The following is a 27,392-nucleotide window of genomic DNA, read 5'->3' as shown; positions in this document are numbered from 1 at the left end:
TTGATAGGAATCTGCCTCTACCTATTTTGAGAAGAAATCCGTGAGGACCAGGAGGAAGCGTTTCTGCTTCGAGTTGTGTAATGGCCCGACGATATTCATGGACCATCGCATGAAGGGATACGGAGACGAGATGGACGAGAGGACTTCCGCGGGTTGATGGATTGTCGGCGCGTGCCTTTGGCATTTTTCGCACTTCCGTGCGAACTTCTCGCAGTCTTTGATCATAGTTGGCCAGTAAAAACCATGGCGTTTTATTTTTACGGTGAGAGATCTTCCGCTGGAGTGGTTCCCACATGATCCGGAATGAACCTCCTCCATTACTCTTCTTACTTTTTCGCCTTCGGCGCAGGTCATGAGTGGGCCGGAGAATCTTCATTTGTAGATTTCTCCTTCTACCTTTACATATCGCGCGGCCTGGGCCTTGATTTTGCGGGCCGCCCATTTCTCAGTGGGAAGCGTTCTGTTGATTATGTATGCTCGGATTGGCTCTATCCATGGGCTGTCGCAGCCGTATTCCGACTGATCCACGTTTTCTTCTGGTGGGTCTTCGAATTCCTCCGCATTTTCGATTTGTGCTCGAATCAGATTGGCGACCACTGGTGGTCCGATGCTTGGGTGTTCGATGAAGTCGATGGGGATTACTCGTCTTAGTCCAAAATTCGAACTTGATGCGAGTGCGGCCAAGGCATCCGCCTGAGTGTTTTCCGAGCGAGGAATCCTAGTGAGGGCGAAGTGGTTGAAGTCTCGGGAGAGGTCTTGGATGAGTTTTAGATATGCATCCATTCTTTCGTCTCTCGCTTCATATTCTCCGCTGTACTGATTTGCGACTAACTGAGAGTCACAGTAAGCGTGAATGTTGCGGATCTTAAGCCCATGGGCGAATCGTAATCCTGCGACGAGTGCTTCATATTCGGCCTCGTTGTTCGACGCATGGAATTCCAATCGGAAAGACTGTTCCAAGACTTCGCCGGTCGGAGACGTGAGCCGGATTCCGATCTCGGATCCTTGTTTGGACGATGATCCGTCGACGTGAAGGATCCAGGTTGAGTCCGGTTCCGTGTTTGTCATATCCCCCGTGGGCAATTCTACCAAGAAGTCCGCTAGTACTTGAGATTTTGCGCAGGTTCTTGGGTGGTACTCCACGTCATACTCGCTTAGTTCGATTGCCCATTTTGCGAGTCGTCCTGACTGACTCGGACTGTGCAAGATCGTTCGCATGGGCAAGGTGGTGAGGATTGTTATGGTATGCGACTGAAAGTACGGCCAGAGTTTCCTTGCCGATTTCACAACTGCGAATGCTAGTTTCTCCATCACGGGATACCGGGTCTCAGCGTCCAGTAACGTTTTGCTTATGTAGAAGATTGGTTTTTGCTCACCGCGTTCCTCTCTAATCAAAACGCCGCTTACTGCTGTTGTGGAGACTGTGATGTACAGGAACAAGGGTTCTCCCTCCACTGGTTTTGCGAGGACGGGAGGAATGGCTAGGTAACGTTTTAGCTGTTGGAAAGCTTTCTCACATTCCTCCGACCATTCGAACTTCTTATTCCCTTTCAGCGTGTCGTAGAAAGGAAGACACTTATCTGTCGAGCGCGAGATGAAACGGTTCAACGCCGCGACTCTTCTGGTTAGCCTTTGGACTTCCCGTTTCGTCCTTGGCGAGACCATCTCTATTAACGCGTTTATCTGCTTAGGATTGGCTTCGATCCCACGACACGTGACTAGGTACCCGAGAAATTCCCCTGATGCCACCGCGAATCTACACTTTGCAGGGTACAGTTTCAAGTTGTGGGCGTTAAGTTTTGCAAAGCACTCCTCCAAATGGGAGACGTGGTCGTGCTCGTCAAGAGACTTTACGAGCATGTCATCGATGTATACCTCCATAGTCTTGCCGAGCTGTTCGGAGAAAATTTGATTGACAAGTCGCTGGTAAGTGGCGCCTGCATTCTTGAGACCGAAAGGCATTACTTTGTAGCAATATGTTCCCCGATCGGTGATGAACGCAGTTTTCTCACGATCGTCGAGATTCATCATGATCTGATTGTACCCGGAGAAGGCATCCATAAATGACAAGAGTTTGTTCCATGCTGTTGCTTCGACCAGTCGGTCGATGTGCGGGAGTGGGAAGCAATCCTTTGGACGGGCCTTGTTGAGATCGGTGAAATCAACGCATACTCGCCATTTGCCGTTTTTCTTTTTGACCACGACCGGGTTAGCGAGCCAGTCTGGATACCTAACTTCTGTTATTGATCCGACCTTCAGGAGTCTTTCGACTTCCTCATTTACCGCGGTGGCACGCTCCGGTCCTAGCTTCCGCCTTTTTTGTTTGACGGGTCTGTAGGTCGGATCGATGTCAAGCTCATGACACGTTATGCCGATATCGATCCCTGGCATATCTTCCGCGGCCCAAGCAAACGCATTGAGGTTCTTTTTGAGACAGGCGATGAGCTCTGTCTTTAGTGGCTTGCGGAGGTTGGCTCCAATCTCGACACATCGTTTCGGAGAGGATTCGTCGAGGCAGATCGAAATTACCGGTTCGCAAGTCGGTTCGCGCTTACCTTCTAGAGCTTCGGCCCTTTGAGATTGCCAGAAGACTTCCGAGTCTCGTTCTGGGGCGTTCTCATCGAGAGTAAGCTTTCTTTTCTTTTTGTGGGAAGTTTCGATCGCCAAGTTCTTTCATTTTAACTCGGCGATGAAACATACTTGCGACATCCTGCGGTCTCCTTGTATAGTTTCGACTCCACGAGGGGTTGGAAACTTAAGGCACAGAAGGAATGTCGAACGGATCACTCGCATGGAATTCAGCCATGGAGTACCGACGATCGCGTTGTACGATGTTGGGCGGTCGATGACTAAGAATTCCGTGACTTTGGTGACACTCCCGGCTTTAACAACGAGGTCGGTCGAGCCTAGAGTCATAGTAGCATTTCCCGAGAGTCCGAATATCGGGCTGGGTCTTTCCGTAACGGCGCACAGATCGATCTCCATTCTTTCGAGGGTGCCTTTGTAGATAATATTGGCCGAGCATCCGGAGTCGACCAACACTCTCGCTACGTCGATGTCTTGGATCGTCAGCTCGATGACAAGGAGATCGTTGTGGGGTTTGGCCTGATCGGCCGTTGCTCGGTCCTTGAAAGAAATGACATCGTTAGCTTCTGGAGCGGACATCCTATGTCTTTTATCGTGTAGTGATTTTTGAGTTAGAGAATTCGTTAAACCCCCACTACTTCTAGCGCCAAACTGTGGGAACCGAAATTCATAGCGTCGATTATAACAAATAATAATGGAAGAAAACCGAGTGAACCCATTTTTCTTTGAAGGTCTGAATTCTCTGCGTAATCACTTTAGAACGATAAAAAAATAGATAATCGCTCAGAGGCGTTTTATTGAATAGTATGAATACAAGATTTCTCCGAGAGGAGTAGATATATGCTAATTATCGGAACAACAGGACAAGAGGCGGCCAAGACGTCCTAAGCCTTGCCGTGCTAGTCTAACCACCTAAGCCCTAAGTTCTCTAAGCTAGCAGGAGTTCTCTAAGTCTTAATTCTCGGATCCCTTTTTCTTCTGCTCCTGCTCTCCTTATATAGTCACTCTAGGTCGGTGGCCCATCCTTCGCCTTCGGGCCCAAGTCTATCTCTTTCGGGAATATTCCATTTTTCGTCGATCTTGATAGTTATCCTCGAATCTTTACATTTATCTTTGGAAACTTAGCATTTATCGTATTTCTGCGAGTTATGACAAACCGTCATAACTTTTATGGGCTCGAATCCCTTCTGAGAGCGTAGATGGGCCTCTAGACCAGTTTGGATCCTTGCGAACCGTTCTTAGGCCTTTTGGCGTTTATATGATTTCTCAGTTTTGGTCATAAAAATTCGAGAATAACCTTAATCAAAACGAAACGAGCAGTATATGGTCCCAAAGGTCGAATATCACAGCTATACGGAAGATACGGGAGTCGAAATAAGTCGGACAGGCCGGGATCAGGTCGAGCTTGCCGGGCGAGCCGACTCGCGTGACGGCCGAACTCGCCGGCGAGCATAACCACGCGACGGTTCAGGTCGCCGGCGATCTGACCGGCGCCGACCTGAACCGTCGCGATGGTTGAGCTCACCGGGCGAGTGCAACCGTACGTCGGATCAGCTCGCCGGCAAGCTCACCGGCGTGATGGTTGAGCTCGCCGGTCGAGTATAACCACACGTTGGTTCAGCTCGTCGGCGAGCTGTCCGACGTGATGGTTGAGCTCGCCGGCGAGCTGACCCGCGTGACGGTTCAGCTCTCCGGCGAGTGGCTTTTGTGCGAGATTCGCTCGTTCGTTCACTTCCGAACTTTCTTTCAGTGAATGTTTTGCGAGAAATCCGTGAATAAGAAATAATCATAACCGTTGATTTCGAAATAATCATTTTTGACCCCAAGACAGTAAACCCGTCAGGTCCTGGAGTCTTATGTGCACCAATATCCATTACAGCTCTATAGACTTCTTCCTCAGTAACCATTCTAGTAAGATCATGATTCATATTTGGAGTAACTCGTCTCTGAAAGTCGTGAAACACCTTCTCATACATTTTTGGATTAACCCCTTCAGATGTATACAGCTCATTAAAATAGTTGATCGCCAATGTCGAAATCGCCTTATGACCTCTATGAATAACTCCCTGGTCATCTTGGATTACCTTGATAGTATTTTTGATTCTTTTTCCTTTTGTGACAGCATGGAAATAACCTGTATTTCGATCTCCAGACCTTAACCAATTGATTCTGCTTTTTTGTTTCCAATAGATCTCTTCATCTATATAGGCTTGATTCAATTCCTCTATGATCTCTGACCTCCTTTCCTGGCTCGTTGTTGTAGATGTTACACCTTGATCCAACAAGGCTCGCAGCATTCCTATTTTCTCCACTGCATTATTCATGTTATGTCTCTTCCATCGAGATATATGGGTTTTACATCTACTTAGTCATTGAACTAAAGGTATTTGTAGAAGTTGAGCTTGCCCTATCCCTTTCCATCATCTACGAACAGTATCTTCAAAACCATCTTTTGACATCATGCGGCTATCAAAACGAAAACACTTGCACGGTTCTTCTTTCCCCACTGCGATGAAAGTTACCAGTGGTCGATGATTGTTAGGGTCAAAAACAGGTTACGACGGAATTACCACTCGAAAATCCTCGGAGATCATATTTCCGAAAGAGATAGTAAAAAGGAAGATGTAACTTTCGTAAAATATAACCAAACACGAAGTTTTTACGAAGAAGTATCCTTGAAGATTCAAACCAAACTAACCAAGCTCGACCGTTGCGTAATTACCACGCATACACGCTGTCCGGTCGCTGCGTAGCAACCAAGTCCGAGCCAAAGCTCGGTCGCTAAGAAGCGACCGAGCTCGAGTCAAAGCTCGGTCACTAGGTAGCGATCGAGCGCTCGTCCAGCTCGGTCGCTACGTAGCGACCGAGCTCGAGCCAAACCTCGGTCGCTACGTAGCGACCGAGCGATCGTCCCGCTCGTCCAGCTCGGTCGCTCATCCCGCTCGGTTGCTACGTAGCGACCGAGCGATCGTCCCGCTCGGTCGCTACGTAGTGACCGAGCTCGAGCCAAAGCTCGGTCGCTACGTAGCGACCGAGCACTCGTCCCGCTCGGTCGCTGCGTAACGACCGAGCGATCATCCCGCTCGGTCGCTACGCAGCGACCGAGCTCGAGCCAAAGCTCGGTCGCTACGTAGCGACCAAGCACTCGTCCCGCTCGGTCGCTACGTAGCGACTGAGCGATCGTCCCGCTCGGTCGCTACGTAGCGACCGAGCGATCGTCCCGCTCGGTCGCTACGTAGCGACCGAGCATTCGTCCCGTTCGGTCGCTACGTAGCAACCGGGCTCGAACCGAAGTTCAGTCCCTGTGTAGCGATTGAACCCTTCCGAACATCGATACGACATCAATCCATGCATTCTCGTCAAACCTTCGAATGCTATCTCCCGAAGACCGTAGCAAGCTCAGTCCATGTTTTCCGCTATTCAAATTCATCGATCAAACTTCGCGGATTAGAAACCGCAGAAAGTTCGTTCTTTATCAAAAAGAATTCGTAGTAAACGTGTCGAGTCGGAAGACTGCCCAAAGGGATCTAAAACACGACTCGAGGCCCATCCTACGATTTCTTAACCAAAAGCTCGTAAACCGCAGCACGGTTTACGCTTGGTCCACAAGGAAGGATAAATGTCAAGTTTCCGCGGATAAATACGGAAGTTTTGAAGATAATTGGAAGATCGGGAAAAAATGGAATATCTCCATTTTTATGCTATGACGGCTTAAGGGCAGAAGAGTAAAAGCGTAAACCGACCTTGGAGCTAGTATATAAGGAGTCCTAGGCGAGGAGCATGGCAGAGGACTTTTCAGAGCAAACTTAGCACTTAGAGCAATTTAGGCAGTTTTCCGTTTTTGTTATTTCGAGCTGCGACTCAATTAGGTTTAGCCGTCTTAGGGTTGCTAGAACTAGGAATCTCGCCGACAGCTCTCGAGCCCAGACTTATACCTTGTTGTAAACGTTCATACGCAGATTCGGAATAAGATCTACTTTGCTCTCTTTTTCGATTTCTTATTCTTATCGTTGTTATTCTCGTGTTCTGATTGCTTGACGTGTGGTAATTAGCAGATATCCGGGTCCTCTGGGAAATTAGGGTTTTCCTAGTTTCCTTATTTAAACGGAAATCGACAGTGCGAATTTCGGTTCCCACAATGATCTGATTCCCCAATCTCCAAGAATTCTGTTTGAGAAGCAGGAAACATCTCAAACCATTTAGTATTGGCCATTGTTCGGTCTAGACAACATTTAACAAGATGATTTCCTCTTTGTCCTGCCCATGAGAATCTGTCCCTACCGACTGAAGATCGACCAAATCACAAATCCTCATCATCTGTCTGAACTCCTGAAACGAGCTTTCTGATCGCCTTCTTCCACCATCTTTTTCATGGTTCCCTAATATCTCATTAAAGTCCCCAAGAAGAAACCAAGCCTGTTGTCTTCTGGTTAAGCTTAGTCTTGTTAGTCTTTCCCATAAGTAGTTTCTGAGAGGTGTTTCAGGATGCCCATACACGTAAGAGAAATAGAATTCCATTCCATTAAACACAACTTTACAATCGATAAGATATGCAGACTGACTAACAACACTTAACTGAACCAAAGACTTGTGAAAAATAACTAAACCACCTCCTACACCAACAGGTGAAACAATAACAGAAGAGGGAAATCCTAATTGAGCACCAACGTCTCGCACATAGTCGTCTTGCTGCTTGGTTTCTGACAAACACATAATGTCCGGGAGATATTTGCGGTTTATCTCCTTAAGGCGTCGAACTGTCGAGTTTGTGCCTAGGCCTCGACAGTTCTAGCAGGCTGTCCTCATGGCGGAAGAGGTGGTTCAGGGCCCACCGCGCCTCTCACCGTGTTTGAATCGTTTTGTACAGTCCCATCATGAGTAACCTGTTCACCACTCGCAGCCTCATTGCTTTTCTTACGTTTGGACTTGGAAGAATCACTAGACTCGCCTCTTTCACCCTTGGAGAACTTCAATGTGTTCTCATTAGCACCAGACAACCAGCTCTTCCGCTTATGCCCCGATTCCTCCTCAACATCTTTAGGAAAACGTTGCCCATTTGGATAAAGAACATTATACATCTCGTCTCGATCAACATCACTCGTGAACATGGTTTGCATTCCATTACCGCTCCAGAGTTTCTCATCATCTGCTTCCCCCTCCAGGATCCTTATGTTCCTCTCATACTCTTCCTGCTCAGGATCCTCTTCCTCAACCAACGGCTCTACATTTTCCTCCGCTGCCTCATTACCATCAGCCACAACACCCTCATTAACTTCCTCATTTATTTCCTCAATGGCCACTCCTTGATTAGGTACAATCTCAATGTCATCATCTTCTTCATCTCCATTATGAGCTCCATCGTCATTATCAGGTCCTCCATTCTGAATCAGACAGGCGCCTGAGTCATGAGTGATCAGACCACGAACTTCACAAAAACCACGAAGCCTCTCGTATTGCAGCCTCAGTAGCGTGTTGACTCCTGGGACAAACTGAAAGTTCCTCTGAAACCGGAGAGGGTGATTGACATTCCAATTCAATCTGACTCTGACATACTCCAGACGGCTCCCAATCTCCTCACTGTAATCCATGTGGATATACTCTCCCAAAAGTCTTGCTATGTTGACAATTACTTGTCGATTCATGCATTGCAGTTGAATTCCCCGGATTTGGATCCAGAAGGGAATGTAGTTAAGCATCTCCATGTCCATCAATGGTGTCCACCTCTGGAGCACAATCATACAATCCGCAAACGCCCACGGCCCCCTTCGGATTACCATATCCATTGATTCCTCGGAGGGGAAGACAAACTGGAAACGTCGGCCTTCAATGACACGTCCACGAACTAAACCTTCAAAGCCCCAGTTTCTTGGCATTGTAGCAAGGAGTGCTTGGAGATTCTGTCGTCGTGGCATCACCGGACGACCCACCAAGATGAATCGATTTTCTTCTTCGGCTTGACGCACCACCTCCGCCGGTAACACAAAAGGGGGATCTTCACTTCCCAAAGTTATATCTTGCATTGCTCTTCGAATATTATCAACCATCAAGTTTTGAAAAAGGAAAAATATCCAAAGATGGATTGCAAGAAGAGAAAGTAAGAATCTATAATATCCCCAATTGATTGGGAACTTATAAAGTCTTTCCGACAATAACTGCCTCCATACCACTTCGTCACGATCCACAATCGTGGAGATAGCCAGCAACGTGGTCGAAATCTTAGAATTAACCACCCCATTGCTCAAAAATTCATCATCAACCACCCAAAGAGTGGCGAGAAATTTGAAAAAATCTAGCCGTTTCGGTTTTGCCTTTTTGTCGCCTTTCGGAGCATTTTGTAACTTTGATTATTGTATTAGTTTGATTATATGGTGAGAAAGTGAATGAAAAAGATATTTATCCGTGTTTTGGAAAATAAAAAGAAGGAACAACAATAATAATAGTATGTACGATCAGAACTGCTTCTTCGCGTGAAATTAGATCTAGCGGTAACCTTTTTCAATTTTCAGGTATCCTATGAATAAAACGACACAACCTATAAAAGTTCATCTAATTTTTTTGTAATTTCTTTGTTTCCGTAAAATTTGAATTTATTCTCCTCACCAAACAAATAGCAGCAGCTTTCATGCAAAGTTTTACCAAAACAAAATGTTCCCATATATGATATAGCATTGGTTTTCCCACAAAAAAAAATATAAAGATATCAAAGCTCAATCATTTTAGCGAAAAAAAAAAAAAAAAAGCTCAATAGAGAGAAATAGAGTAAAGAAGAACAATCATTTCAAAAGCAAAGCATTTGTCATTTTCTCCTGCTTCCTCACCTATCATCCAAACCAAAAGCAAACACTACTCTCCTTTCCCCCGATGGACGTCGTTTAATATCTCAGTGAGACATATCTCCAACATCATCGACCAGCAATTACACAGGAAAATGCAAGATCCACGCAACCAGGTTCCACCTTCTCCCACAATCTCCTCCGTCTCTTCCTCCGATCTTGATACAGAGGTCAGTTTCTATAAATTTTAAATCAAATAGATTAAGCTTTATTTTCCATAAATCCCTTGAAAATATCATATTTTTATTACAAAACTAAATTATACATCTTAAATTGAACTTTGATTAGTTCGAAGTCTTGATTGAGTTTTGAATTGGCGATGTTGATATTAGTCGACAGGATCCTTCTTCCATGACAGAAGCATCACACTTGGAACGCTTATGGGGTTTAGTTTCACAGCAACCATGCCGATGATGCCATTCAGAGCTTCTTCTCACCGCCACGTGTCTCCCTCCATCTCAATCTCACGTGCCACCAGCTCCAACGCAACAAGACGCAACCTGAGGAAGCGTCCTCATCCGAACTCGGCTGAGCGGCATCGCCGTCGCAAGTGGTGGCGCTTTTGCCGAGACGACGACGACGACGCCGGAAACGGGATGCACCGTGGGTCCGGAGAATGCAGACGGTCATCGCTCGGAGAGTATTTGGAGGTGGAAAGGAGGTCTGGAGAAGAAGCTGTATATGGCTCCGCCGAGGCGGAGCTAGAGGGTGCGGTGGCGCGTTATAGGGAACAGCAGCCGGCGGTGGCGGAAAGAGCGTTGTTCGCTGACGGGAGGGTTCTTCCTCCGGCTTCAGCTGAGGTTGTTAGCGGAGAAGGTACGCCGGCGGTTACGGCACTTTGTAGATTCCCGGTTTCCTTAACCGGTATATGCAGCGGAGGCGGAGGATAGATTCGTATATTTTAATATTATGTATTCAATATTCAAATATTTTTTAGAATCGTAATCATTAGTCTGCGGGGAAAAAATGGGATGCAGTCCAATAACATCAACAAAGAAAAACAGCAACAAAGAGCCGAATGATTATTCAGAAATAATGATTGATAAGGGAGAGAATAAAAGTAATTTGTGGTGAATTGAGATTGTGTAGTTGATGAAAATTGGAGGCGAGAAAATGCTACCGGCGAAGCCGACCTTGTTCTTTTAATTTGTGTGTGAAATGTGTCCTTTATCCACTTCTTCCATTTTGTTGCAACAAGACTTTTGTTGCATGTTTGTATCAACTTGAGACATGTTTTCAAATCACTCAAGTTAAAAAAAAAAAAAAAAACATTCGATCACTTTATAAATAAAACAAAAGACAAGCAACAACTAAAAAGAATAACTGATAATACTAGAGTTGCAACAATTCACTCAAATCTGAAATTCTAAAGGAATCAAATTTGGAACATAGGCACAGTGAGAAAACCAATCGACCTTGCCATACCCTATCTGAATCTTCTTGCACACATCTCCCTACACAATATAGATGCAAGGATGTCTATCTTTATCGTCGCTACAACACATGAATAGGGTATTGTCATAGATGAAGTAACTAACGCCATACTTCTTGTGAAACAAATTTGGCAAGTTAGTTGCTGTTAAGGTCATCAAGTTTACCCACACCACTTCCTCTGTATCATCAATCTTATTCTTATTAGTTACCCGAATTTCAATCTTCCTTGTTAAAAAGTGTTGAAACGAAAACCGATCTCCTTTCCAAACCGCAAGGCGAAGTTCATTGAGACAATTGTTATCTTGTAAGGGAAGGAGACAAAAGGGTTTGAAAATCTCCCTAGTGAAATCAAAGCTTTGGATGAAATACTCACTAGTCTGGAGGTTGGAATCAATCCAATACAAATTTCCATACAAGGACACATGTGACCGTCTATCTATTTCAGGCATGTGTACCTCGTAAGGTGCATTAATGTACCTCAACACGTGAGAAGCACACTCGTAGATCGCAGCTACCTGGGGTGGGTGGTACAGTAAAAGCTTGTGAACCTTTTGGGGTCCACTGTTGTCGTATCCTAAGCCGAAAACATTGAACTCTTTGCCCACGGACAACTTTATCAAGTTAGCCTGTCTCAACCATGGAGACCAGAGCGCTGTCTCCATCTTCGAATGGAATGGAGGATATTTACAGAACAAGAGTTCATCGCAAGTAGTGATTCTTCTGTATTGCAAATTTGAATCCCTACAAGAAGAGTGTAGCCCACGCAAAGTTACCCTTTGATCGATGATGTCTATTGAATAAATCTTTGATTTGGTCAGAAAGATGAACTGGGGACGGGAGAGAGACAAGTGGTTGTTGATAAAACTCTTGTCGTTGAAAAGAGAATCCCATCTCTTAGACAAGGTTCTGAACCGAACAAGAGACTGAGGTGGAAGACGAGAGAGTATTTCTCCCTCTAGTTCCCACGGAAGGCTAACATGCAGATCCATTAGGTTTTCTGTTTACGATTAACTCTGATAATAATATACGATATCCTTTTCTTTTTTTTATTTAAGAAAGGTTATGATAGGATAATAATACTTTTTGTTGGAGATAATATCACACGTCAGAAAGATAAAAATAAATCAAATAATATATAAGAGATTTGGACTCTGAAACTTAGATGTTACTTGTTTCTGACTCTTAATATATTTAGATGTGTGCAAAATATATTCTAACAAACCTGTCCAATTAAATTAATAAAGTACTGAAGTTCACTCACGTAGAAAGTTATGACGTATTCATAAGTCTACTGATGGTTAAAAAAATGCAGGTGTTTCAAGAATGTCAGACACTCGATGCTGCCGGGAACACATTTGAGCTCTCCATGATCAGGCAAAAGGGCATTGGAGCTTATGTGAAGAACAAGAAGAATCAGAATCAGAATCAGGCAAACCAAATCTCTATCTATCAAGAGTGTCTAGCTTCCGATTACTTAACCTTAGATAACATTCTTTGCTGTATGGGATGCAGATTTGCTGGATATGGCAGAAAGTGAGCTCAGTAAATGAGAGAGGCTTCCAACGTTTCTTGGACAATGTTCAATACAAATCCAATGGGATCTTATGCTATGAGCGTGTCTTTGGACAAGGCTTTGTGAGCACTGGTGGAATCGGTTAAATCCTAATTTCCTTTTGCTTGTGTTGTATGTGAGATGTTTTGTGTCTTAATCTATCAGTACTATAATGTATATTTTGTGTTATGTTTCTTGTGACAGAGACAACCAAAGAGTTTGTGGAGAAGATGTATCTGAAACCAGGACAGAGAGTGTTAGATGTTGGTTGTGGCATTGGTGGAGGTGACTTCTATATGTCTCAGGAGTATGATGTTCATGTCGTTGGTATCGATCTCTCAGTCAACATGATTTCCTTCTCATTGGAACGTGCTATTGGACTCAACTGCTCGGTTGAGTATTGTAACAAATAAACGCAGGAGTATTACGAGGACATTGTTGGAGGATGGAAGGCAAAGCTGGAGAGCAGTGTTTCAGGTGAACAAAAAATGGGGACTTTTCATCGCCAATAAGAACTAACTCAAGCTCCCCTTCCCTCTCTTTTTTCTATTCAAGTGTTCGTGTGCCTCTTCAATATAAAAGTTTTATTTTCGTTTGGCATTTGATGTTCTGTGAACTTTTAAATGTTGTTTGGTTTACCGTCGGTAGATAGATAAACCGAGTTTCGTTTGGTTGCATTGTCGTGTTTCAAAAGCAACAAACTTTCATGTCGTTGTCATCTTGCCTTTTGATTTCATGATTACAGATAGAAAGTAAAGCAGCTAGGTGATCTGAGAACTGATTAACTTATAAACCAACGCTGCTATGTGTGAGACGACTAAAAGAGTGAGGAGAAAGAACACCAAACAGCGAGACAATAAACTTAAATATTCCTACAGTAACACGAGTGAAGCCAGTGAAAATGGTCCTCTAGAGACATAAGATGTACAAAGACAAGCATTAAAACAGAACCAACCAATGCAAAGTGGAAACCATGGTTTCAGCTTTGCTGACGAACCTGCGACTCCCAGAAGAGTCTAACAGTGGAATAAATCAAAGAAGGCTCAGCCATTGCACCATTACCATAGTCACCACACGCCAATCTCTTCTTGATGGGAGGAATGAGCGTGATCCCAAGCTCATCAAGGGAACAAAGATGCCTCTCCGTGAAAGGATTGTTCCACATCAAAGTATTCATCGCAGGCGCAACGAAAACCGGTTTGCTATAATCCCAAGCTCGTACGATACAAGTCAGAAGATTATCACACAGCCCACCAGCAATCTAATATAAAAAGAAAAGAAAAAAAGTGAGAGCAAAGTAAAAGTCTTCTAACGGAATTTAGATTTATTTATTTTTTTAAACCTTGGCTAATGTGTTAGCAGACAAAGGAGCTATGACCATGACGTCAGCCCAGCGTCGGAGCTCGATGTGAAGCACTGGATCGCCGATCTTGTTCCAGGTTGACCACTCGTCTTCGTCGGTGTACAGAGTGACTTCCCGCGGGAGGGAGAGCCTGTCGAGGAAGTGGAGAGACGATTTCGAGACGACGGCTCTCACTTCGGCCCATTCGGCGAAACAATGGCAGAGGTTTCCGAATTTGATGGCGGCGACGCTTCCGCTCGCGGCGAGGAGGACGCGTGGCTTCCGTGGTGCGGCTTGCACTTCCATGTCTTCTCTGTCTCGTTTCCCGTTCTCCATTGGCTCTTTTGGAAACCGTTACAGATCTAGGGATTCGGCGAGGGAACCCTAACCGAAGAAGATTGATCTGCTCGAGAAAAATATCAAAATGTTTTAGAGGGAAGAGAGAGGAGGACTATCATTCTAGCTTCTGGTCAAATGGGCCGTTGACTTCTTTTTTCTAGGCCTCTACTTTTGTATGGGCTTTTTAGTTCTTAGTAAGGGTCTAAGGGATTCAAATTACTCATCTCTATCATTTCTTCAACTTGCTTTGGGATTTCTGTGAATTTAAAAACTAATTATATACCTTGTAAACATTTTTAAGATCATGATCATGGACGATGATAGTAAGAATTTGTCTTTTGATTATATAAATGTCCATCAATTTACTAAATGTTGCTTCTTTTTTTTATCATCATTTACTAAATGTTGCTATGATATACAAATCTATAGTTATTGTATGTTAATTTGTTGCATAATACATACATGTTATAAATCATGGAATGGATTGCCATTAACCAGGTCCGGTGCAAGACCGGTCCAATACCTAAAAGATGGAGAGACGGCCGAAGCCCTAGAGAGAGGAGAGAGAGAGAGGCAACTTTAGAAGAGAGAGACGGCCACAAAGCTTGGAGAAAAGGAAGCTCTTTCCTTTTCCTATTAGACGTAATCTTTCCATTATTATGTATTAGTAGTTTTCCTAATCCTAGTGTGTTTAGGTTTTGGATAATTTCCATTTATCTTCATCTTGTAATCTTTATATAAAAGAACTCCCTTGATCCTTAATAATAACACAGAAATATTCAGTCTCTAAACACTCTATTTACAACACGTTATCAGCACGATAGACTCCAAAACCCTGAGATAAAACCTAACATAAAATCCGTCACACATAAACCCTAAATCAGGCCCAACTTAAGATCGATCTATCTCTCAAACCCTGAAGAACCAGACGACGAGCCACATATCAAATTGAATCTCTTGACGAGACGAATTTATCAGCGCATTCCGTTTGTCAATCCAATCTCAGACGCACCCACACTCGCAGAAACAATACGCGGCGCCGTCTTAATCTTTTGGAACCCTAATCTTGAAGAACCCTATATTGTTCTTGCTTGCGTTCCGGCTTGCAAACTCCGATCAAGCTCAACTCTGATCAAGCTCAGCTTCAGGCGTTCCCTGTCCGTGATCAACGTCCTCAGCCTCAGCTCAGCTTACGTCCAGCTCAAACCAAATCCCCGACCAGACGCAACCGTCCGTGAGAAGAAACAAGCTCGCAATAGCTCTCGGCAACGCGACCCGATAGGAGCCGTCCCGTGTCCGTTCGTCTCAGCTCGTCTCTGATCTTTGGTGGTCCGGTTCAGACCTGCAAAAAAAAAGGTACAGACTTAATCTGAAAACAAGAATCGAATTTGGTTGTTTTGTAAAGATTGAAACCCTAAAAGATAATCTCTAAAACTAAAAGCCATAGGTTAAATATATCAATCCCCTATGAGTAAATCAAAGCTCTATAAGTTCGATTTAAACCTAAGAACGAGATTGATCCATTGATCAATTAAAATCAGAACGTTAAAGTTTTTTGAATCTCAAATCAAATCCACTTGGTCAAAGATCAAAGTTTTCGAAATCCCCTAACACCCTAATTTTGGAAAATCGGTTTTAATTTTGATTTGAAACTTGAGTGTTTGATTGATCGCCTAGAGCTATGATTAGAATAGTTTTAAAACTTGAATCTGAATCTTGTTTAAACTAAAACCCTAATCTCGAATTTTAAAATTTCTAAAGGCCTTGAAACTTTAAACCTCTCATTACTTAAACCTTGAAAGATTGATTTAAAGAATGTACATATTGAATGAGAGTTAGGTTGCTAGATTATTTAATTCTAAAACTTAATAGATATGCAACTAAGAAATAGGATTGAATGCATCTAGATCCCGTTTTGTATATGGCCGTGTGACCTAATACATTGCTCACACTTGCGGCCATGTGCCCTTGATTGATTAAAAGCCGTGTGGCTCAGTGAATATCAAAGTGACCGTGTGGCCTAGTATCCGGATGGTTATGAACCGGATTGCATCATGATCTGATCCTTAAGATCGTTGTATCACATAACAATCGTGAAGCCTAAGCATCACAATGCAAAGCCGTGGGGCTTAAGCATCATAAATATACTTATGAAATCATATGCACTGATTATTTGAATTGGTTGTAAGAGTTCTAAATCATAAATTGATTAAATGATTTCAGATGTCGAGATTTGAGCCTTCGGATTATGCTGCCCTAAATTTCTCTGGAGATAATTATCAAGAATGGGAAATGAACACTTCAATTGCCCTGAAGTCTAGAGGACTCAGGAGATGTATCATTGAAGGCAATAATGCAATTGAAAGTGAAAAGCATAGAGCCATAACAATTATGCGCTACCATCTCACTGAGGAACTGAGAAATCAGCATGAAAATATAGAGGATCTTTGTGAACTTTGGACAAGACTAGAATCCAGATACTCAATGATATTTTGGCAAAAGACCAATGAATGAATGGAAGCTTCTCAGGTTCCAGGATTTTGAATCCGTGGAAGAATATAATTCTGCTCTAATGAAAATCGCCCATAGTCTTGAACTATGTGGTGAAGTGGTAACATATGATGATTTATTATATAAAACATACTCCACATTCCATCCAAAGGATGTACTGTTATCACATAAGGCTAAGGGTTTCACAACCTATAATGACCTATTGTCATACCTATTTGCAATCAAGCAAAGAGAGCAGAAACTTAAAAATACTATTAGTCGATTTGAGAAACTTCAGAAAAGATACATTGAGCAACGAGATAGTGAGATGAGACTTCCTGAAGCCAATGAGGCTAGAAATGATAAGGAAGAATCCAAGAAAACCGCCTGGGAAAATATAGATTGTGAGGCCGGCTTATACATTGACTAAAGAAAGATCTCGACATGATAATTTTATTTTAAGTCTATGATTTTGTGATTTGCTTTTAAACTTATTTGATGTTTCACGATTTTATATATATAATATAATTGATTTTGAATTCATTATCTTGTCTGATCTTACTTGAACATATGAATGTTTTAAAGAGTTGCCTAACTGGCATAAAAACCAAGTAAGAAATCATGAATGGGTATAGTAAGCATAGTAAAGAAACTATGGCTAAGGCATTGCCTTAAAAGGCATTATACACACCCAAAAGAACATGTGACCCATTGAAGTTATAATGTATGGTTTCCAAGTAGAAACAATGGGTAAGGAAGGAAACAAGTTCCTTTAGACTTTAAGAAGAAAAACGCCTAAGACCTTAAGAGAAAGTGGTCGAGACTATACCTATGATCTCTACTGATCAAAACTATGCTACAGATCAGTATGATAAAGAGGCAAGAGATATGGTATGATAGGATTAGCCATCCTAAAGTCTAAACTTGATGCAAAGATTGAAAAGGCACAGAGTTATCCCGTAAAAGATCTCACGTTGTGAAACATGTACACAAAGGGAAACTCATTAGGCTTAATTGTCCCAAGCACCACGATCTTATAGTATGGTCATGAGGGGGAGAGAGGATAAACTCATGATCAATGCTAAAAGTTCGTGTACCACTATGGTCTAAGACCATGTTATGTTATATGGCTCGGTCATTACTCGGCCATAAAGGACCATTCCTCGGCCGTAGAGGCCATGATACAAACGGCCAAACCAAAGAGGCCATTACCCGGCTGAAGAGACCATGAGAATAAACGGCTCGGCCGTGACTTGGTTGTGACTTGGCCGCATAGTGCAGGCTTGGCCGCACACGTTCCATTACCTATAAAGGTTCGGCCAAGTAAGCTATTACCTATAAGTTATCGGCCAGATAAGCCATTATCTATAAGACTAAGATTCTAAAGTCTATAAACTTGGAGACATTATGAATTTACATGTATAGAATGATAATATGCATCAGGCCATATAAGTGAGCATATATATTCCCATCTCAGATTGAATACGGGTCATAAAACCAGACATACACCATCTTAAGAAATTTTGAATAAACCACCACATACATACATGTGTCGTCTAAGATGGAACCTCAGAAGAGGATTGGGAATATATAAGAATAAGATCTTCTCCACAAAATAAAAAGGACCGAGAGCCAAAACATGGGTGATCAAATAGTGGCCAGATACGGATTGCATGAAACAAATGAATCCGAATATTAAATGAGAAAGATTATAAGCTGGATAAAGAATGTTAAAAGTACGAATGGTTTTAACCATCATTGTCTTGGCAAAGATCCTCGGACTAGAGATTATGATTTATGACGTCCAAAGAAAGATTATATAAAGCTAGATAATTGAGAAGCTAATCGAAATGCCAGACACTGACCCGAGAAATGACTAACCAGCTTAGCACCAAATGAATGTCCTAGAAGAGACATAATCAAGTTGCTATAGAGTCTATACAAGATAGACCAAGTGTTCCATAAGATAAAGGAATTTCGGATAGAAAAGAATGGTGCATAGAATACAGATCCGAGATTATAGGAGAAACCATACCAGACATTGAGAAAAAGGTTGTGCAGCTACACATCTAAGGTACCAAACCATGTAGTCTTGGGACGCCAAGCTACTAGGTAACAAAGGTCCTGGATAATGAAATCTCAAAGTGATCAGATCATGTCTGGAACATAATGAAACCACATGAAAGTGTCGACACACACACACATTTGTATAAAGATACATAAAGTTATAGCACTTGAACATAAAGAGATGAATGAGGATCATGAACCCACGAAAGAGTACTCATACAATCATAAAAGATCATAGAGATTAGAAAAGATAAAACGTGGAGGTTCAAAGTATCTAAAAGAGAGATGGGCGTATTGGCCATATACAAATACAGAAACGCCATCTGATAAACCAGTGAAATAGATGGATCTTGTGAAGTAAAGAAACCGTGAGAGAAGGCACATGATCACGAGGTCTAAGAGTGTTCATGTCTTCCTACTTAGCAGCATTAGATCATAGCTTGTTACACAAGGTACTCACAGAGATCAAAGGAACAGATTATAAGGAGATAAACTCCTATGTGGTGGATGCTGCTACAGATTTCCGAAATAAAAAATGGTCTGATCATAAGAAAGAAATTAGATACAATGATGCAGTAAGCAGCATATGGATCACTGGATAAGATGAAAGAACAGCTTCGTTCCTAAGCTGATTCATGGACTGAAACATAAAGCAGCTGCATATAGTATGTAAAAGAAATTGATCACGCATGATCATTGATCTTGGAGTTGTATAAAAGATAATCCAATAATAGTCCATATACATTTGAAATCCCTTGTGTTTGTACTAAACCTAAAAGAGGTTAATAGACTGATACAGAACGTATCTGTAGGCGTCCGGTCCTTCGACTAAAGACGTCCAGCCCTTAAGCTAAAAGGCGTCAGGCTCTTATCCTTTGATCACGGGCTAGTAGAAAAGATCAACCATCAGGTTGCAATCCGATAATCAGATCCCTTAAGGATCCGGCATAGCAGAACGGTCTGCTGCTGTATAAACTCCACAAAGTTTTGTTGTAAGGATAAGAGGAGATGTTTAATTTATCCTTACCTGTCGAATATAAAGTATTGTAGTCCATAAGCTCGTGAAAGCCGAAGTCCATGACCTAATAATGTATACTTAGCGTGTGATATGATCCACAGCAACTGAGGTCATGAGACGCCATCATCATCATTAAGATAGGAATGCAAAGAATAATGAATACGGCATTACCTAAGGCAAAGAAATCGATGTCCACATCCATGAGAATGTTCGGCCGCAGAGCCATAATAAGAGATTATAAACTCACATCAATGATCATTGATCTTGAACACTCATGAGACACGTAGTGGACATGTATAGACGAGATCTATGACCCAGACATAGATCGGCCAGATCGAGACATAGGTTCATGATAACCATGTCTAGTACATTGTCCATAAGTACTTATTTTGTCCGACCAAAGTAAAGAGTTAACAGTAGACGATCACGTCTAGACTATGGACACATGCAAACATGATTTGCAAAGACCCAATAGTGATCCCCGAGAACAATATGGTTCACATTGTTTAGCACACATGCTTTACTGGGACACTCAATGTCAAAGGACATGAGAAAATGACCTAAGAAGTCGAAGTGGTCTAATTACGGTTCAGTAATGATACCGGCCGATTACTCCCTTCCTACATATACAGGAAAGATCACGCATCAGATGCGTAGAATGTAGAAACCTACAGTGAGGTTCACATCAGGGGGAGTAGTGCGTGTTGTGCTCTTTTTCTTTCATCGTGGTTTTGTCCCACTGAGTTTTCCTGATAAGTTTTTAATGAGGCAACATGAAGCGTACTACAATTCATGTATGGTTATGGCATCCAAGGGGGAGTGTTATAAATCATGGAGTGGATTGCCATTAACCAGGCTCGGTCCAAGACCGGTCCAATACCTAGAAGATGGAGAGACGGCTGAAGCCCTAGAGAGAGGAGAGAGAGAGCCGACTTTAGGAGAGAGAGACGGTCACAAAGCTTGGAGAAAAGGAAGCTCTTTCCTTTTCCTAGTAGATGTAATCTTTTCATTATTATGTATTAGTAGTTTTCTTAATCCTAGTGTATTTAGGTTTTGGATACTTCTTATTTATCTTCATCATGTAATCCTTATATAAAAGAACTCTTTTGATCATTAATAACAACACAGAAATATTCAGTATTTAAACACTCTATTTACAACAATACACAAATTATCATCTTCTAATATACAATTATAAATAATTATCTTAAATAGTTGATCAACCTAATCTTAAACATGTCTTCTGATTTGCACAATACATGGTATGAATATGAAGATTTGCTAGCAACGCAATTTTTAATACTATGAAATTGTTCGTCCTCTTAAAACAACTAATATCAGAAAAATGAAAGCAGAATAAAAAGAAGACATATAGCAAAGATTCATAAGAGGGAAAACATTCAACACTGGAAATAACTCCTGATTTACATCAACCTTCTTAATGTTTAGTTAGTGACACACTGACACAAACACCATCAAAAGAGTCTTTGTTTTTTTCTTCCAACAGACTAAAATTCCTTATAGGTTTTTTAATTAAAGATAGGATCCAGTACCTAAATACTAAAAAGAACACTCCTAAACCACAAACACCAAGGCTACTGTCTAGGCTGTTTTTTGCGAGATAATTATTCTTCAGAACAGAGCTTCTTGCATTGCCTCTGCATCTGTCTGCACCTGGGTCTGGTCTGTCGGGGCTTGCTCTTCTTCTCCTTCTCTTTCTTGTCCATGTCCCTCTCCTTCTCCTTGTGGTTCTTCAGCTTCAGTCTGTGGCGCTGCCTCCTCTGGCTGCGCTTCTTCCACAGCTTGTGGCTCAACAGCCATCATTGTAATTAGTCCTTCCAGCTTTTGTGCCGCTTCCACAGCTGCTTGATTATCGTTGTTTATAATACCAGCGTTCAACACATTCAGGATTTCTTTTGCTTTCTCATTCTGAAACATTCAAAGACACAAAAAAACAAACATAAGAATCAAATAAAAGAAAAGACAGTTTATTATTAATAGACTTGACTTACACAGAGGTCAAGCTTTGCCTTGAGTTCTCCATAGGCAGACTCCAGTGCACCAGTAGCTACCGTCACGGGCCATGGGTTCTAGGTTCATAAAAAGGAATAAACGTTAGACATAAGTTCAGCAACTTCAAGACAGACAATAATGTTTGAATGAAGACAACACTTTAAGTAACACGTTTCTACTTAAAAGAAGATAAGGAACTAAGACTTGTCACTAAGTAAAGCATTAACCAGATTAATTATCAAACTAAAGCGAAACACCACCTACCACTTAAGTCGAGGGACACGATTATAAAATATAAACACATCTGAAAGCTAGACAGGTTTAGATTTTTTCTTACAAGCTCGCAAACAGACAATGCTCAAAAGCGGGAAAGTGGCACAGACATAATTCACAAATCATTGTCATAAAAGTATGAACGTTTTCAATTCCTAAATTGACGGCGGAGCAGTGAACACAGTACTAACATAGGATACTGCGAATTTATACCTCAATCAAAGATCACATAGGGACATGAGAAAGTCATTACCTTTCTGGGTCTACCAACGGGACGTCCTCGTCCACGCTTAGGCTTGGTGATTAGCCTATTCTTAACACCACCGACCTTAGGTGGTCTTCCTCGTCCACGCTTTATCCCTGGCGCAGCGGCTACAGCTTCTCCACCAGCTGGAGCAGCAACGGGGACTCCACCAGAGTCAACTCTCCTTGGCCTTCCACGGCGTCTAGCACCGTTAGCGACGTAAGGAAACACAGAGGCGGTAGAGGAGACTGATAAGGGCTTCCTCTGTCTCCCAGCAGCTCTACGACCCGGTGGCCTGCCTCTTCGTTTCATGATCACAGACAAACCAGCAGGTCGAGGGATCGGAGCAGATCCGTCCTTTCTTGGACGACCAGGCCCTCTCTTTGCAGACTCAGTAACCGTCTGGGTCGGACTGGCTACAGGAAACTGAGGTTGCTCCCAGCTTGGCTGCCCGTTAAGCTGGACAGCGTTGGGTTGAGCAATGACGACTTGTTGCTGTTGTTGTGGTGAAGCTTCAGGCTTAGGCTTAGGAGGTCGTCCACGTCCTCGCTTCTGCGGCTGAGAAGCGGATCCAGAAACGGGGCCAGAGGCGGGGTCGAGATGACCAGGGTTCCCCAGAGGAGACTCAGATCTGGGAGCGGCGAGACCGGCGGCGGCGGCGGCAGCAGCAACAGCGACGCTCTCGGGAGCAGAGGAAGAAGCAGCGAGCTTGTAAGACTTCTTGACCATAGAAAGAACGCCACAGTTCTTCAAGGTCTTGAGATGGTGAGCCAGCAAAGCTTGGTGATCGGTGGGCAAAACAGGGTTAGATCTCTCGATGTACCTCGAAATCGCCATCTTGCTCGAACCCTCAGGCTCGTTCAAATGCGCAATCGCCTCCACGATCAACTACACACAGAGAGAGATAAAAAGTTAATTACTTTATTAAAAAAAGGTCATCTCAATTTAGTCGAAAGGTGAAGACTTTTTTTATAAAGATCAGAGCTTACTTCAGAGTAAGGAGGAGCGGTCTGAGAAGGAGGCGTCTGCGTTTGCGTTTGCGGCTGCGGCGGGGAGACATGGGTGTTGAACGGAGTTTGGTTAACCGGCTGAGCACCGTAAAAGGGGAGATTCGGAGCGGAGACGAAAGGGCTGTTGGAGGTTGGGTATTGAGGGAAAGGAGAGTACTGAGGAGAACGGTGAGGATCACTGGAAAGGGATGGATCCATTGGAGACAGGAACAGTGAAACCAAAGGAAGGAAAAAAAAGAAAAAAAAAAAAGACAGCGGCAGGTGAGATTTAGTTTTTAGGTTTTTTTTCTTTCTTTCTTTTCTGCCTCTTTTGATAAATTGTTTTGGTTTTGTGAAAAATATATAAATGTGGGGGGAAGAAATATAAGAGATAGAGTTAGGTTTGAGAGAGAGGTAGAGGGTAGAGATATGCGAGAGAAGATGATAGGGTTGAAATGCTATCACCTTCATCTCACCGTTGGATGTTTTTTTATTATTGGCTTTTGGCGAGGATCGATGACGTGTCGACTTGTTTTTGTATTTATATTTTGAGATTTGTGTTTCTTTAGTTTTTATTTTATTTATTTGGGCTTTTACCATATGGCTACATTTTCGATCCAAATGTACTCAAATTAAAAAATGGACCGCCTATTTTTTCTAAAAGACCCGCCTCATTTTCAGTGTAAATAATTTTGTAAACAAGGACTGATATATTAGTATTTCTTTTTCAAAAATCAAGAATTATCAACTTGTTTCTCGTACATAAAGCGTAGCAAGCATTGTTGCATTTATAAAGGGTGGCTCGCGTTTGTAATAAACTCGGATGTTTTGTAGATGGCTGTAATAAAACTCCATTAAAGAGTGTAGATAAGCAAATATAAAGGGTGGCTCGCATAACTACGTCGGTTGACTGAGAATCTGAGATAATATGGGCGAATTTAGAGAGAAAATGCTGGGAACATTAACTGAAGAAAGTTAATTATTGGATGCACTGAACTAATTCTAACATTTTTCTGTAAACTTACCCTGAGAAAAAGAATTGGGTGTATGTACGTATATGCATCCAGTCCTTACTCTCTACATTAGTTTACCATCTAAATTTTATTTCTAATTACACTAATATAAATGATTTAATTTGGATCTATAAGCTTTTCTATGTAAAACAACTATGACCCTATTAACATTGGAGTCAACCATATTTGTTCCTACTTTTAAAGAAATCCAAAGTTGAACTTCCAAAATTGAAAATCAAATTTCAAACTAACCAAGCAGAGAAATCATTGATAAATACGTTAAAAATACAAAATATTGTCTACTTACGAATTTCCCACTACAAAGCTGAATGTTTCTTTAACTGTCAACTCGATTGAACAAACAATTTTAAATATATTGGTATATGAAACTTACGTGTGGATAACTATCATCTTACTAACATGTATGATTGCTAAATAACGAACACGTATATTACTCATGAAGCCTCCTATCAAATATCAAAGTTTGGAGTGGAAGACTGTTCGAGGGAGAGGTAAGCGTGGTCGCCGCGGGCGAAGCTCCTCTCATTAGATATTGTCTTTCATACCATTGATGGTCTATCTTAACTCTTCCTTGCCTTTGTTATTCTCACTGGTTTGGGATTAAATATGCTCATGAAGATTGTTTCATGAAAACTTTTCCCGACTATAAGACCTTCAGTCTTATCATGTAATCGTTTTATTTTAAATTTGAAAGCCTTTAGTCAAAAAAAAAACACGTATATTACTGCACACAAAATTATCAACGGATGAAAAGGAAGGCTGTAAGTGGATATTAATGAAAGGAATAAGTAGAATTAAAAAATGATAATTAGTGGAATCTAATAGAATAGAATTAGTATTTCATTTGTTTCGGAACTATTTCTACGTGGAATTATTTTTCAAAAGAATGTTGATATTTTTTTTGGAACGAGATGAAATACTCGTTTTTTTTCATTGCAACTAGTGAACATTTTGTGGAACGAGAAGGAATTAAACATTCAAAAAGTTTTTATTCCGAAAAAATGTATTTCAGTTGCATCAGAAATTTAAAATACCAAGTCACCAGTACAGGGAGAAGAAAAAGAATTCCAACGTCCCATTATATTTTGACAGAATCTAACCATAACGTATTCCTTAAAGTCTTTCCAATGTTTTCTTTGTTGGCCGCTTAAAGCCTACCAATCTAATACACACAACAATTATAATACATTTATCACATTCACCACAGTGGATATAGCGGATAATGGTGACCATTCAAGCTCCAAACCATAACCTCATAGCCAAGTCGCTTTCAATGCAACTTCTATCTACGTTTGTCTTTATATGTGCGTGTGTTGTGTGGGTGCGTGAGCTCAAATCATATTTAAGCAAAGTCAAACACATAAACAAACAAATATGCGGCAAATAAAAGACGAGAGAGAGAGACCGGACGACAACCAAATAGTCAAGGAGCAAAATGAATAAATACGAATCACGCTACCAGGTCTTGGCAATACTATTCTTACCAACATCTATAGAATATCATATTATCCACATGTTTACATACTTTGTAATGGAAACGTTGCATTTTCTATAGTTTTGGTGGAAACGTGTTTGCTTTTTTTGCTTTGTCAAAAAACTCAAAGCTTGGCTCTAGTCAGTAACAAATAGTAACAGTGTAACACACAACCGATATAAAAAGAAAAAACTGCATAAATAGTTGAATATGGTTAAATAGAAACTATGTTTGAGAAAAAGAGGGATAAAAAGAGGATCGAACAATGGTAGGCTAAATCAAATCAAAATAGTTAATCATTTGATCAAACTAAGATTCTGTGTAATGTGACTCTAGAATTGGTATATATTTAATTTGTGACTTTAAGCAAATGATTTACTTGACTTATAGCAAAGATGTGTCTGGCTCTAGCGGGGGAAATGTTTGATCTATAGACTATACCACACGTGTAGTTCAAATAAATATATATGATAAAATATACATTTTTTTGGGTCGCAAACACATTTTATTCAATGATCACACAAATACATTGGATGCATAATAAGGGAGAAAAAAAATCTGCAAATGAAAGAAAAGAAAAATGTATGCTACACCAAATCCATATTGCTATTATTCTCTCTAGGTTGGTAAATGTGGAAGGTCTGCATAAGAAGGATTGAATCTCTCTGTTCCCGCTTTCTATGGTCTGGTGCCACGAACCGAAGAGCAAACGCAAAAATTGCTTGGAAAACTTGTTGCCTGCCAAAGGCTGAGGGAGGTATCGGGCTGAGGAACTTCAAAATCTGGAATCTCACGCTACTTCTGAGGCTTGGATGGCTTCTCTTTTCAGGAAGTAGCTCCCTTTGGGTTGCCTGGCATCGCTCTCATAATTGCCCATCCTCTTACGCTTTCTGGTCCCAAGTAGAGTCACCATCGCAATCTTGGAGCTGGCGAAGCATCTTGCGCCTAAGAGAGATACTGTCTCGATTTTTATTCAGTGAAATTCACAGTGGCCAGAATACAAGTTTTTGGTTTGACAACTGGTCCCCACTTGGACCATTAATCGGAGTGTTTGGGAGGGAAGGGACTCGTAATTTGAGGATTCATATAGATGCTCCTGTCTCTGCTTCCTGGAACGCAGGAGGATGGTCTCTTCCTCACCCAAGATCAGAGCAAGAAGTCAATCTTCACCTATACCTCACTGGCATCCCTCTACCTTCCATTGATAGGAGACCTGATCAGTTCTTTTGGTTAACTAATGGGATTAAAAACAGAGTTTTTTCGTCCTCAAAAACATGGGATGCATTAAGACCTCGTGCTGCAATTCAAGATGTCGCCAAACATCTCTGGTTCAGCGGTGCGACGCCGAAACATGCCTTCCACTTCTGGGTCACAAACCTTAACAGGTTACCCACCCGTTCTCGCTTGGCTTCATGGGGATTGCAAGTACAAACAGAATGTTGTGTCTGCAACTCTGAGATTGAAAATCGAGACCACCTTATGCTCACCTGCCACTACGCAACGGTTCTATGGTCTCAAGTAAGGCGTCACTTTCGAGTCTCCGTCCCATCATTCACTGATTGGACACAACTTATCCACTGGACTACATCCTCTAGCTCTACAGCTCCGGAAAACCTGAGAATGATGGTTGTTCAAGCTATGGTTTACAACATATGGCAGCAGAGAAATAATAATCTTCATAACCAGACGCTGCAGCCACCGTTG

At 41.9% G+C, this 27,392-nt stretch overlaps 5 protein-coding genes across 5 annotated transcripts; 1 reads left to right on the top strand and 4 right to left on the bottom strand.

Annotated features, from left to right (window-relative positions):
• Window positions 1–372: 372 nt before the first annotated feature.
• On the bottom strand, window positions 373–3,165 carry LOC125580038. Its single transcript, XM_048743986.1, has 3 exons — window positions 2,701–3,165; window positions 2,284–2,640; window positions 373–2,190 (listed from the first exon to the last, which is right to left on the bottom strand). Exons 1-3 carry the CDS (start codon window positions 3,163–3,165, stop codon window positions 373–375), a joined length of 2,640 nt encoding a protein of 879 aa, XP_048599943.1.
• A 6,129-nt stretch (window positions 3,166–9,294) lies between these two features.
• On the top strand, window positions 9,295–10,494 carry LOC111207145 (uncharacterized protein At3g17950-like). The gene is made up of 2 exons (XM_022704837.2): window positions 9,295–9,589; window positions 9,752–10,494. Exons 1-2 carry the CDS (start codon window positions 9,515–9,517, stop codon window positions 10,307–10,309), a joined length of 633 nt encoding a protein of 210 aa, XP_022560558.1. The 5' UTR covers window positions 9,295–9,514; the 3' UTR covers window positions 10,310–10,494.
• Window positions 10,495–10,718: 224 nt separating this feature from the next.
• Window positions 10,719–11,842, bottom strand: LOC111207143 (protein SUPPRESSOR OF NIM1 1-like). Its single transcript, XM_048744567.1, has one exon. The coding sequence runs from the start codon at window positions 11,840–11,842 to the stop codon at window positions 10,874–10,876; it is 969 nt and encodes a 322-aa protein (XP_048600524.1). The 3' UTR covers window positions 10,719–10,873.
• A 1,399-nt stretch (window positions 11,843–13,241) lies between these two features.
• On the bottom strand, window positions 13,242–14,182 carry LOC106389058 (phosphopantothenoylcysteine decarboxylase). The gene is made up of 2 exons (XM_013829242.3): window positions 13,748–14,182; window positions 13,242–13,666 (listed from the first exon to the last, which is right to left on the bottom strand). The coding sequence occupies exons 1-2, from the start codon at window positions 14,081–14,083 to the stop codon at window positions 13,385–13,387; spliced, it is 618 nt and encodes a 205-aa protein (XP_013684696.2). The 5' UTR covers window positions 14,084–14,182; the 3' UTR covers window positions 13,242–13,384.
• Window positions 14,183–21,040: 6,858 nt separating this feature from the next.
• Window positions 21,041–23,602, bottom strand: LOC106347252 (potassium/sodium hyperpolarization-activated cyclic nucleotide-gated channel 4). The gene is made up of 4 exons (XM_013786775.3): window positions 23,181–23,602; window positions 22,201–23,079; window positions 21,674–21,751; window positions 21,041–21,590 (listed from the first exon to the last, which is right to left on the bottom strand). Exons 1-4 carry the CDS (start codon window positions 23,397–23,399, stop codon window positions 21,294–21,296), a joined length of 1,473 nt encoding a protein of 490 aa, XP_013642229.2. The 5' UTR covers window positions 23,400–23,602; the 3' UTR covers window positions 21,041–21,293.
• Window positions 23,603–27,392: the final 3,790 nt, after the last annotated feature.

This window comes from Brassica napus, chromosome C1, assembly GCF_020379485.1.
Source record: "Brassica napus cultivar Da-Ae chromosome C1, Da-Ae, whole genome shotgun sequence".
Lineage (NCBI taxonomy): Eukaryota > Viridiplantae > Streptophyta > Magnoliopsida > Brassicales > Brassicaceae > Brassica > Brassica napus.
Note: the sequence above shows the minus strand (reverse complement) of the source record. Positions and strands in the feature narration are given on the sequence as shown.

Excerpts from the sequence above, each read along its gene's own strand:
- LOC106389058 (XM_013829242.3), bottom strand. The coding sequence starts at position 14,083 with ATGGAGAACGGGAAACGAGACAGAGAAGACATGGAAGTGCAAGCCGCA. Across the intron at positions 13,667-13,747 it reads CTGCTAACACATTAGCCAAG|ATTGCTGGTGGGCTGTGTGA; the intron begins GTTTAAAAAAAT and ends TTTTTATATTAG.
- LOC125580038 (XM_048743986.1), bottom strand. The coding sequence starts at position 3,165 with ATGTCCGCTCCAGAAGCTAACGATGTCATTTCTTTCAAGGACCGAGCA. Across the intron at positions 2,641-2,700 it reads GAGACCGCAGGATGTCGCAA|AAAAGAAAGCTTACTCTCGA; the intron begins GTATGTTTCATC and ends TCCCACAAAAAG. Across the intron at positions 2,191-2,283 it reads GACCGGAGCGTGCCACCGCG|AAAAACGGCAAATGGCGAGT; the intron begins GTAAATGAGGAA and ends GTGGTCAAAAAG.
- LOC106347252 (XM_013786775.3), bottom strand. The coding sequence starts at position 23,399 with ATGGATCCATCCCTTTCCAGTGATCCTCACCGTTCTCCTCAGTACTCT. Across the intron at positions 23,080-23,180 it reads CCGCTCCTCCTTACTCTGAA|TTGATCGTGGAGGCGATTGC; the intron begins GTAAGCTCTGAT and ends CTCTGTGTGTAG. Across the intron at positions 21,752-22,200 it reads CCGTTGGTAGACCCAGAAAG|AACCCATGGCCCGTGACGGT; the intron begins GTAATGACTTTC and ends TTATGAACCTAG.
- LOC111207145 (XM_022704837.2), top strand. The coding sequence starts at position 9,515 with ATGCAAGATCCACGCAACCAGGTTCCACCTTCTCCCACAATCTCCTCC. Across the intron at positions 9,590-9,751 it reads CCTCCGATCTTGATACAGAG|TCGACAGGATCCTTCTTCCA; the intron begins GTCAGTTTCTAT and ends TGTTGATATTAG.
- LOC111207143 (XM_048744567.1), bottom strand. The coding sequence starts at position 11,842 with ATGGATCTGCATGTTAGCCTTCCGTGGGAACTAGAGGGAGAAATACTC.